This window comes from Toxorhynchites rutilus, chromosome 2, assembly GCF_029784135.1.
Source record: "Toxorhynchites rutilus septentrionalis strain SRP chromosome 2, ASM2978413v1, whole genome shotgun sequence".
Classification (NCBI taxonomy): domain Eukaryota; kingdom Metazoa; phylum Arthropoda; class Insecta; order Diptera; family Culicidae; genus Toxorhynchites; species Toxorhynchites rutilus.
In genome coordinates this window covers 235423145-235435767 of record NC_073745.1, presented here as the reverse complement: position 1 = coordinate 235435767, position 12623 = coordinate 235423145, and the positions used below count along the sequence as shown (strand labels likewise).

At 39.1% G+C, this 12623-nt stretch overlaps 1 protein-coding gene across 6 annotated transcripts in view; it reads right to left on the bottom strand.

The window, feature by feature from the left end:
• Window positions 1-3516: 3516 nt before the first annotated feature.
• The window catches only part of LOC129771687 (PAN2-PAN3 deadenylation complex subunit PAN3), a 98365-nt gene continuing 89258 nt past the window's right edge, over window positions 3517-12623 (bottom strand). For all 6 annotated transcript variants that reach the window (XM_055775602.1, XM_055775606.1, XM_055775604.1 and 3 more), the window contains 7 exons: window positions 11146-11269; window positions 10962-11084; window positions 10772-10901; window positions 10573-10709; window positions 10314-10505; window positions 4643-4805; window positions 3517-4557 (listed from right to left, as the gene is read on the bottom strand). In XM_055775602.1, the coding sequence (XP_055631577.1) occupies window positions 4447-4557; window positions 4643-4805; window positions 10314-10505; window positions 10573-10709; window positions 10772-10901; window positions 10962-11084; window positions 11146-11269 (980 nt within the window). In that variant the 3' untranslated portion in view covers window positions 3517-4446. The remainder of the gene's footprint in view (window positions 4558-4642; window positions 4806-10313; window positions 10506-10572; window positions 10710-10771; window positions 10902-10961; window positions 11085-11145; window positions 11270-12623) is intronic.

The window sequence follows — 12623 nt, the reverse complement described above, 5'->3', positions numbered from 1 at the left end:
AAAACCTTGACTGAAGCGCTGTCTAAACTGGTAATCTCGTACCAAACTGGGCACAATGGAGTTCCTACTTGGGTTCTGAAGAAATGCTTTGCAAGCTTAATGGTTCCTCTGCTCCACATTTACAACTTATATTGTCACATGTCTCTTCCATGTTCGATGGAAAGCACAATTTACTCCTTCCTTATTTGTATTAAAAAGGCTTTGAACTTTGCAATTTATTCCCCTCTAAAAGCATCATTCATGTTTCTTGTGCATACAAAGGAGACCAATAACAATATCGAGAACTACCGAGAGATTACATCCTTTTAGGCATGCTCGGAGTTGCTAGAAACTATCATTCTCTATATATTTGTGTTCTCACGTGAAACGCTACATAAGTGATCAGTAAAACAAATGTTTGTTTGAGAGAGACCGCCGCTTCCGACAACGGGTCTGCAACCGACTTAGATCGCGTCATCTTGAGGGAGTCACCTCGATTTCAACAACTGCATATTTTATCCGAATTATTTTATTTGAGCTCGATGTTTATTTACTTCACGTTTACTGGCGAACTTTGAATATGAACGTGAACAAAAACATTCTATTCACCACGATTTTTTGAGTTGTTTGTTCGCAATGTAGTTCACCGTGAAATGATCGTACTTTTCCACCACTTGTTCAAGTTCACGTTCACGGATTTATAATAAGAATTACGCTCTTTCTGTTTGGCATTTAGACTCATGATGGCTATTCGCATCAGAGTATTTCTAGTCTACTTGTGACATTAAGCTTTCTTTTTCTGAGCGATTGTTTCTGTTGCTCTTATTTCTCTCCCGATTTTATCCGAAAATTCATTCGATCATTCGACCGAAAATTCATTTGATCAGATAATCATATGAGAACTGATTTCGAATCAACTACTTCCAACATTTTAGCATGTCAAAAGTGTATTGTATTGAACAATGCAGTAGTGAATGGTTTGTTAGAAATGCCCTCAACCATACACGGTAATTCATACATTTCAACAAGACGATCGTATCAAGATGATCTTGAACACTTTTTTCTCAAAATCTAAAAAATGTCACATGGTCCGATTTGACTGAACAGCGACTATTTGTAGCATGGATGAGCAATTATGGAAGGTAATTTATTTGTAATTTTCATGTTATCCTGAATATCCTTATATTCTTATCCAATTGACTGAAATTTATACACCGCGAAGAACGCAACCTGATGGCTACATATGACTACATCACCCAACCCGCACGCAACACTACACAGAGCAAACGCAGCCAGTTATGTATTAAGCGATCACTACTATTAATGCGCTGCCTTGCGTAAAAATGGTATGTGAAGTTCAAAGGTTTCTGCTGAACGAATCCGATGGAAACAATAGAAAACACACAAATCATTGTTGATTGAACAGGTGACTCACATGGTCACGCGTCACCTCTGTTCTTGAGAAGCAAGAGATGCATCCGAACTCGATTCTTCCTTGATGCCAAAGTTCTTGTATATAATTAGTGGTGAGTTGAAGAACTCGAACACTCTTCCGGAAAATACAGCGAAAGGTTCAGCTGCTTCTGCTTTTGAGCTGAAATGAGATGTTTCGAATTTAATGTTAAATGGAATGCGAACAGGGGATCTTTTCGTTTTTCAGATAGCTTTTTGCTTTTCACTGGGTTGAACAAAATAAAATTCTACTAATCGGTTGGAATCGGTAGGGTGGACCAGCCGTTAACAAATTTGCAAGGCAATAAAACTATGCACTAGATGAAAAGGCTCCAATTTTCTAAGAAATATGTCCACAGAGAATCCGTCTTTCAAAACATGATCTCATGGTTTGACGAAAACCAATAAAAGCTCTAAGAATCGGAAAACGGCGCAAGACTTGACATACATACAAAGACCTTTGTAAGTTGGAGGTGACTCTATTATGGTGTGAAAGCGTTTTGCTATTAGTAGAATAGAAAATCTAGCTATGATCAAATATATTTTGACTGACACAAGCGCCAGTACAAGAGCACCTATCTAACAAACGCCTGTGAAATAGAGAAAACCCAGAACTGGATCTCGATTTGATCGACGGGGTTTTTACTGAAAGGAGCAATTGAACAAATTGATTGTAAGAGAACTGTACAAAGCCCCCCAACAACCGCCCAAGAAACAATGGAACTCCGGAACAGGACAATTGTCAGTTTAAATTGAGAGGATTGATAGGTCTGTTAAATATTCTCAAACTGTTCCTAAGAGCAGAAAAAAAAAACAAATGAGATTCCAGATCCGAAAAAAAATAATTCGAGCTATTCGGATCACAAGCGGATCGCTAGCGGAAAGAGAAATAGAAAGTTGATCAACCTGAAGTAGGCTACCTTTTCATTCTAGATAGAAAGTTGAAGCCATCTGCACAAAAACTGAATCTTGAGCGAGTAGTTTGTTTTCCAACAGAATAAAGACCAAAGTGACAAAAGGTCTAGAATGGCCACGCAAAATGAGAGTTCAAAGTGAGAATATTTAGGTCACTTTAATAATAATTATTTAAATAATTAGCAATACGCTGGCATTTCTTGGCGGACTCGAAGCCACGGAAGACCAGTCTTCGGAATTGAACGCAGTTCTGATGTGCAACACTTTTTTTGCACCCAGTTGAACTCTCTCTCCATGCGCACACCTGCGTCCGGACGAATCAACGCACACCGAAACAAAGTTCAAATGTTCTGTTGTCAACACGGTTCGCTTTTGAGTTCGAACATCCTCACTGCACCGTATCCATACACCGGCTTATATTCCCAATTTTGAACCGAGCTCGAATCTAGTCTTTCTGCGTTGCTTTCTCTGTTGATGCGGATTGTATGAGGGTGCGCTGTTGCTTAGCTTAGAACAAGCGAAGACAAAACGGGCGCTAGAATTTTATGTGTGTGAGGGGGAATTTAGTATGTGAATTCTGCACCGTGCTGATTTTGGGCTCACTTGTTTTGAGTTCGGTACGCTTCGTGCCAAGAATGAAGTTTGTTTTCAGCGCACGCTGATGAAAATTGAATTCGAGCGCAACACAGCGTAGGTTTTCTGAAGACTGCGGAAGACACATCGGTGCATATCGAGACGTGGAAGCTATGGAATATTAATTGTAGAAAACAGCTTGGCTTTCAGAATTCTGATGAATTCAATAGAAGTTACTCATTTTTTACTATAAACTCAAATGGAATGAAATTAATTGGTTTAAAATGGTGTCAAGAAGTTTTGTCAAGTTTTCCAACAATTTGATGTACCTCACAGTTAGTCAGAAGGACGCAAAAGAAGGTACAGCAGATCCTCGATTATTTGCGGTGAGATTTATCCGCGAAAGCGAGTTTTATAGCAATTACATGGGCCTTTTGTCACCGACTATAAATTGATAGAACAAGAACCTTCATTTAAAAACGAGGTCTGTTCTGTTTAGCAACTGTCCCCTTATCAAAATTGGAAATTCTACACTTTCCCATAAAAAACGATCGAAAAAAACCTTTGCAGAATCAGTCATGTTTCAAATCTAGTTGATTTTGTTCTTTGAATAGAATGGATTTGAAGCCAATTTGTATTTTCAGTTTTAACTCACTTTGAACTTAACATTAGTATTCTATGTGGTTATTCTGTGCTATGTTAGAAAGGATTCAGACTAAACCAGTAACGGTGTTTTACGGTTTTCCGATCAATTTTCCTCCGCCTATTGTTGTGTTCTTGTTCTCTCACCTAATTGTTTGAATTATTTTTAAGTTATCTTCGCCAAAGTCGATCTGAACACGCTGGATGCATCAGATCAATTTCCTGACCAACCGCGCTGCCAAAAAATGCTTTTTTTTGGTTGTGGGCTTCATTTTACTTCTTACGTTTGAACTCGATTCGCTCTCGATATCCTTGGACCATTTCATCAATTTTGCTGTAGATGAGCGCTTTTTCTCTCTTTGTGTTGATCCTTGTTGTTTCATATAGTTCTGTTTTGTGTAAATATTAATCTTCCGCAAACTCATCTCTCTCTTTCGCTCTGACCAACGCCATCTACTTCGTTGCGTTTTCACATCTTCTTCTCCATAGGTGTTTAAGTATAAAAATAAGATCAAATAAGATCACGAACCTGTCTCTAGGGAACTGCATTCTTTCACTCTCTCTCTCCACTTTCAGTTTGCTGTATAGGTTACTAGTTGTATCAGTGAATGGATGTTTAATCCCATGCTTCACCCCTCTAACTCATGATACCGTCCATTATCTGTATTAGTTGTGAAACTTTCATCCCTTACCGATACTGCTGCCACTGCTTGAATAAAATTTATGCGTTTTGAGCCTCAATTCACTTCTACTGTGTTTCAACCAACCAGCCAACCTCATTGGCGTTGAGTTCTGCGTTTCAAAATGTAGTCTCTTTTTACCCACTACTAGTCTACACTAAAGCTACTGTTACTCTATTCTCTATTCTTGCTGTTGTGTCTACTATTACACCGTGGCCGCTGCAACTAGTTCGGAAAATGCTTGCTCTAAACAGTGCTTCAGTTCAGCATAGGTTACTACTAATACTGATTGTTCGTCACGTGACATTAGTTGGATCTGTGGAGGTATAGAAACAAAAAGAAGACATTTTATTCGTTAGAAACGCTGTCGTGAATGGTTTGCCTAAGCGAACCATCGGTACCTTCTCCATGGTGCCCGCGTCCAGTTTGTTGAGACACTGTACGATATGTGACTGATTCAGCCAGGGACGGCCATCCTCCGTAACGGTGTGGAAGAGGTAGTCGCGAAACAGCTTCAACATATAGCGGTCCCCCGTTTCCGACCACGTGACGTCGAGGTTGAGTCTGCGAATACAAATTTTAGTTTTCAGTAGACTGACCAAATAGTTCAGGAATGAAAACGGGACACGTATGCGTAATTTTATTAAGTGATTATTCAATCGACAATAAAACTAATAAATCAACAAACATTCTTAGATGATGCTTTATTCTCAACAGCGAAAGAATGTTTTGCGACGGAGGTTATGCTTTTTGGAAATTTGGTCGTAAAATTTTTCACATTTCAGATGAAAGTTATGTTTGGCCTTTATAAATAGCGTTTATAGTTTAAGCATTGAGCCGCGGCAATATTGTGCCCAAATATTGATCATTGACAGAAATTCTTCCAACAGATGCGGTACTACCAGAAAAACACAAAACATAAATATTAACCTTTATGAATTCTTTACACTCTGGAAATTTTATATATACCAAAATATATTAAATTCACCTCATCTATTTCACCCAAATCAACTAGTTTTGATGTAGGATTATTTTTTTCCAGAAACGGTACCAAATCAGAAAACATGTAATGTTGTTATCAAATAGTTAACAACACCGGCAAATTTCGTCCCACCCAAAATTTATTTTTCGTCACCACATCCACGTTTTCTTACTAAGCGCACGTTCACGGGTCCAATCGCAGATCTGTTCATTGATTGATCTTCTAATCTACCCTTTAAAATTATTTTTTACTATACAATTTCGGTATTTCTACTAAAACTCGACATTATAATATCAAATTATTTTCAGACACAATTCTGGTGCAAGATTTTTCATGTACTTGCAAATAACATGTTCCTCCATTACACATGGAATAAATGTTTGATACAGAAAATATGATAGAATAAGGACAGCCCTAAATCGGATAATTTTCCTTTCTCGAGTTTTACTCTTATCAACACATTCGGCGAGCCATTTTTATTTATATATAGACAGAAGACGATATGGGAGTGCGTTTTCCACATTGAAATCCATTTCCACTTTCGAACGAAGATCAATTTCGTTAGCGCAAACATCAAATGGACTAACAACGCTTGTCAATATGTAATTGTAGAACACATGAGAATTGAATTTTTCGAATTTTCCCATTTTCCTTCAGAGTTTTCCGAAGATTTTCAAATGTCATGTTTGGTTGAAATATGTGCATTATTGTTATGGGACCCCCTCTCTTTTCCAGAGGAGGAAGCGGTGTCATGCCATCATAGAAACATTTCTTGTACCCAAAAACCCTCACATCTCAAATTTGGCTCCATTTGTTTGATTAGTTCTCGAGTTATGCAGAAGTTTGTGTTTCATTTGTATGGCAACCCCCATACCCTTAGAGAGGGGTTAGGTGTGTCGAACCACCATAGAAACGTTTCGTGTCCCCTAAAACCTCCACATGACAAATATGGCTCAATTTGCTTGATTACTTCTTGAGTTATGCAGAAATTTGTGTTTCATTTGTATGGGAGCTCCCCTCTAGAGAGGGGGAGAAGTGTCGAACTACCATGGAAACGTTTATCAATCCCTTAAACCTTCATATGCTAAACTTGGTTTCATTTACTTGATTAATTCTCAAGTTATGCAGAAATTTGTATTCCATTTCTATGGCAGCCCCCCCTATAGAAAGGTCGAAGGAGTGTTGAACCACCTTAGAAATGTTTCTTGCCCCCTAAAACCTCCACATGCCAAATTTGGTTCCGTTTGCTTGATTAGTTCTTGAATTATGCAAAAATGTATGCTTATTTGTATGGCAGCCCCTCCCCTTAGAAAGGGGGGTGGAGTGTCAAACCACCATAGAAACATTTCTTGCACCCTAAGACCTCAATATGCCTAATATGGTTTAATTCTCGAGTAATGCAGAAATTTGTGTTCATTTGTATGCGCAAATCGCTCGCTAGAAATGTAAATGCAGCGACCTTTTGTATGGACACTGTGGTGACAGGAGATATTAACCCTGTCCATTCATAACTTATTGGGTATAAATAAGCCAATTGAGTCTCGGTTCAAAACCTGTATACCGTAACCTTTGGAGAGTGTAAATATAGTACACTGAGTCCCCCTGAATGGGCAGACACCCAATACAGAAAGTTTTGTTTGTTTAAACCTCCCTCAGGTGGAAGCGATCATCATCATTATTTATGAAAACCCGTGTAATTGCGGGATTGTCTGAAGTATTTCTGCACAAAACTTGGCATGATCACGTTCATTTTATTCTTGAGTTCATATAATTTTGTAGGGATGGAACTCAAAGCGTAGCAACAACATATTTTCGCACAGACTGTCTCAATGACTCGCAATCACTGATTGATTTCATAAAAGGGTGGTATGCCAAAGCCCTAATTTTCATCCGATCAAACTATTAAAGTGATTCAAAAAGGAATCTCACGACGGCATGGCACCGGTATTTCTACCCCAGCTCTAGCCGAAGTGATAAAGAAGCGAATTGAATGAAATTATTTAGTAGTCCTGCGTCATCAACGCGTTCTTTTTTATATACAACCCTCAATATTTATGAGGAACACATTGCACCTCACTAGTCAAAAATACTTCTTGGCTTTGATGTCGAGGAATTAAATAAAAAAAATTAATAAAACCATCCAAATTAACAGCAACTTCAATGAAAACAACATCATTTTCAACAGAGCGAATGAATGTTTGAATGGTCATGATCTATTCTCTGGTGAGAATCAAATTAAGGCATGATTTTCCAAATGAATCGTAGTACAACAGGGCATAATTAACAATATTTTTTCTCTTCATACTCACAATACGGTACAATCCAAAATGGTAAAAACGTTTGGTCAGCCTTATTTTCAGGTTATGCGCTCCGCTTGCGCAACCGTTATGGAATCTGCTGATGCCAATGTTGCACAGACCCACTATTATCAACCATTCTCAAAGGCACCATGGGTTGTTTTCTTTCGGCCCAAGGTAGAATCGTTAAGAACTCTTGACATTTCGAGAGATTTTCTGCGATTCTCTGTGTATTTTCTGAGTATTCGGATGCCTCGATACGTAAAGTGATACCGGACAAACTACGTGTAGAAGCACCAACTTTTGATGTGGCATACAAGATTTTTGACCATGAGATCTTTAATATAGAGTATAACATTTACATCCCTTCTCGGGATAGGAGATAGAAGACGTAGTCTCCGACGCGAGTCTGAGTTCGTTGGTTCTGTTCTCCCGAACTATGTGAAAGTAGAAAGTGTTTTTTCCGGTTCGCTTGTTTGTACTGCGGGTTAACAATTGCACCAATTGTAAAATACTGGGGTATTTGTCCAGAAATTGTGGCAACAAATGACGTTGTGGTAAATCTGATGAAAAACACAGTAAGGATTCTTGCACACAGTAGAAAAATATGGTGGAGACCCTCTACTGGAGTACCCATAGTTCAAATGAAGCGTTCTATCATAGGTCGCTCCAGGCGGATTTATGCTGAGATGCTGAAGCGGCATCAGCCGCTTATGATGAAAACCAATTTTCGGTTTTTGGCAATCAAGAATCGGACTCTGATTCTGATGGGGGTCGCATTACGGCTGCGTCATAATGTTCGATAGTGGATGAATCATCAAAAAAAACTCTTTTCACCAAAGATGCACCGTAAGAAAGCTAAAATGACCCTCAGAAGATTGTAATAAGATAATAGTAAAAACAACGAATCTGAAGGCTCCTTTTCAGCCAGGTCCTGGTTGCAGTAAGGATTTCAGCCATTACTGAGAGGAGAGAGAAATAGAAACGCTGCTCCTCGATTTTATCGTAGAAATTTAGCGTCTAATCGAGGATTGATAGCTTTTATGGACATTGTGAACTATATATTAAACACGTTCAATATTCAAGACTTATCTTAAGCAATTGTCTTTTTCATGGCCCCACCATGAAGAAGATATGATCACTGAGCTACCGTGAAATTACCGTAGTCTAGTGCCTAAACTAGACTCGTTTATATTTTTACTTCAAAATTTTGACTGTGACTTTCTTCCGACACAGAACTCAACTTGAACGATTTTAGCATTGTTCGTCTGGATAGAAATGTTTCTTATGGAGTACTTTTAGGGCTCAACAAGTGCTACTCTTTCTATAAATTTCCTCTCCCAGCTCTTTCAGACGTCGAAATTTTCGCTTGTCAAATAACTGCAAATAAAAAACTTTGCACAGCTTCAGTAAACGTTCGTCTAAATACCTCAGCCGTGGTCAACTTGGGAATCTACTCTCGATTCTTTCATCCCCAGTTCTAATCCTTGGTGACTTAAATTCCCACTGTACTGGGTGGGGCGATCTTTATGATGACGCTCGGGCGACTATTTTTTACGATTTATTTGGCGATTTCAACTAGACTATCTTGAACACGACACGAATGGCAAAACCTCCGGCTCGAGAAAGTCGACTCAACCTATCTTTGTGCACAAGATCGCTATAATTATTTTGTTTGTGGAAGATCATCAATGATCCTCATGGTAGTGATCACTTACCAATCAATATCTCAATAAAGTGCGATTCGTAATCCACTGAACCATGTTGAGTTCCATTTGACCTAACATGGAACATCGACTGGCAACAATATGCAACGACGGTATAAATGCGTTGAATCAATAGAAATACTTCCACCGTTGGAAGAATATCGATGCTGCGTCGATTTGATGTATAAAAGTTCACTGGAAGCATAAGAAGGAAAAGTTCCAAGTGCTCCGTTTAAAATAAAAGCAGCCACTCCTGCACAAAATTGTACTTGTATAAATTTGATGCTATCAAAGACATCCACACATCCATATCCCCACCCAACATCCACGCACTTCGAGATATATTCAAAGCTTCAAATACAGCTAAAACAATTGGTCAAGGCAAAAAAAACGCCGTTACTGGCGCAATTTTATTAAGGGTCTTTCAAAAAAAAAAACAATAAGCACCTACCAACGAGAGTGAAGATTACTCGAACCGATGGATATTCGATTTCGGAAAAAAGGTCTGTCCGGGTTCAATTCCAGTCCAACATATTCTTCGAGAAACGTTTCCGAGCGGTTGACCTCTGAACAGACCATTCACGATGTTGGAATTTTCTATGGTTCTTCTTCCATCGAACAACTCTTCACCCGGAAAGTGATATGATATAAATCGTTCTTCTGAAAAATCTTCCCGACATCGCAAAAAGCCGCTAGTCTAGAGTTATTCAATTCCCTACTAGAAGACATCATTGTTTCGCTTGAAAGGAGATAGGTAGAAGTGATAGCAAAAAAAATGGTCATTGACCTTCAAGAGCCATGGGAACAGGTTTGTTTCAAAATGCATTTGGAATATTCACATTACGAATTTGGGGGCAGAAATGCCCATAGAGAGTCAACTTTCTCTGCTCGATATGCGGCTCTTTCTGCTTTCTCTCAATTGCTAAAAGTGCCTTTCTAAAATTGGAACGAATTCAATATCATATCTGCGTATAGCTCTCGGATGTGTACACTCAACGCATAACATGAGTCTCGAAGTTCTGGCAAGAGTAATACCTATACAGAACCGATACCATAAACGAAATATTAATAACATTTTCAGACTCACTCTGGTCTTTCGTTGACGGTGCCGAGTTTGACAAGCTGCCGGTAGAGACGGCCATTCTCCATCTCCTTCGCCAGCTCGTCCTCCTGAATATCACATTGGGCTTGTAATGCATCGAGTTGTACATAGAAGCGAGCGCCAATCATTGGCATTATTTCTGTCACTGTGCGCCGACTGTTTGGACTGAGCAAATACCTAGAAAGAATCGCAAACGAATGAAGTTGTTAAACCTCAACACAGAGCTGTCACGAGCATATCTTACATAACAACATTCCTCAAATCCACCGAATAGTTACGTGATACGAGTTCAATACTGTTTTGCAGCTGATCCCGGTGTACAGATTGTAGATTTCGGCAGGCAAGTGCTAGTATCAGTTTTCCTAGAGCCGTTAGATCGTCCTGAAAAAGCCGATTCGTTTCTGTAATATAATTCACGTCGGTAGATACTGATGGACACAAACCTGTTGATGGTGAGTGACGACCGACATTGAATTGGACTGATTGGGATCGAACGTGGCAATGTCGGATATAGCCATAAAACTGAACCGTAAACGCTTGCCGGTGACGATGATTTTGGTTGGATCCAGAGTTCTAAAAAGTGATTGTTAAAAACGTGTTTGTTTTGTCGGGATGCGCTTCCAGATAACATACCGACATGCTAAACTAGCCAGATGCATTGCCCGCAATCCACCCGTTAGCTGGATAATAATCGACCAGATTTCGCTCTCCGGCAGCAGTGTTCCGGTGGCCGATCGATGCAGAGAACTTTTGTGACTGGCGAGTCAAATCATTTATTGAAAGTATGTCGGAAAAGATGGAAAGCCATTAATTATACCTGAAAGGTCGAGCTTCGCCCGAGAATGGGTCAGAATAGCCGTTGGTTGTTTCGGAGCTAGGTGTGAAGTATTTCGAGAGTAACGTCTGGGATCCGGGGTGATAATCGTACACTATCACCAGGGCTGCGAATGAAAGTAAGAAGTGGGGGGTTTAACCGGATCCGATTATCCATGATTTTATTTAGGAACTAGCTGATCCGGCAACCTTCGTCCCGCCCAAAATTTATTTTTCAAATCCACGTTTTCTCACTAAGCGCACGTTCATGGGTCCAATTGTAGAACTGTTCATTGATTGATCTTCTAATCTACTCTTTAAAATTATTTGACTATAAAATTTCAGTACTTCTACCAAAACACGACAGTATAATATCAGATTATTTTCAGACACAATTCTCGTGCAAGATTTTTCATCCATTTGACAATAACATGTTTCTCCGTTACATGGAATAAATGTTTGATACAGAAATATGATGGAATGAGACAGTCCTGAATCGGAAAATTCCTTTTTCGTGTTTTGCTCTTATCAACACATTCGTGGATCCATTTTTATTTATATAGATAGAACACGATATAGGAGTGCGTTTTATCACATTAAAATCCATTTCCACTTTCGAACGAAGATCAATTTCGTTACCGCAAACATCAAATGGACTAACAACGCTTGTCAATGTGTAATTGTAGAACCCATGCGAATTGAATTTTTCGAATTTTTCCATTTTCCTTCAGAGTTTTCCGAAAATTTTCAATTGTCATGTTTGGTTGGAACATGTTTAATTGAAATACAGGTCGGACCCGATTATATACAGACTCGATTATATGTGATTCGATTATATACAACAGTGTTTGGATTTCGATCAAAATCGAATGATACACAATGTGTCATGCAAGTAAACTCTCACGAACATATAACCAAATATGAGAGGATCATTCAGATACTTGTATGAATGTCAGTAATCACTTGTGTAACATTTAGTGATTAAACTAAGAGAGGAACGAAGACTGTTGATTGCATATCCGATCTGTATCAAACATCGCATACCATTTTCGAAGATTGCATACAAGTTTGAACCGCATATAGTGCGATTCACATACAACATACACGTCACGTTCACGTCCCGTCACGTCACGATACGTCAATGATTCTACCATGCAATTCTCATGAAAACATTCACATACACCAGCAACGTAACGACCCGTCAGCATACGTTCAACGAAAACGACCGGCAGGGTTTGTAGAAAAGAATAATTGACGGAGACGGACGGCTCGTTTGGTTTTTGTCTGGGCTTTGTGTCTCGGCTTTTGTTTTGATTTGGTTGTACAGTAATTTACATCTACATCGACATTAAGCTAATTGAACAGATCTGTGATGCAACACGTTTAATTAGACATTTTTACCTCTAGTTGGACATTTTTGTAAACATTGAGTTCGGGGCCCAAATTATGGCCCCACATTGAAAGTCGCCAGCAGTCGCAAAT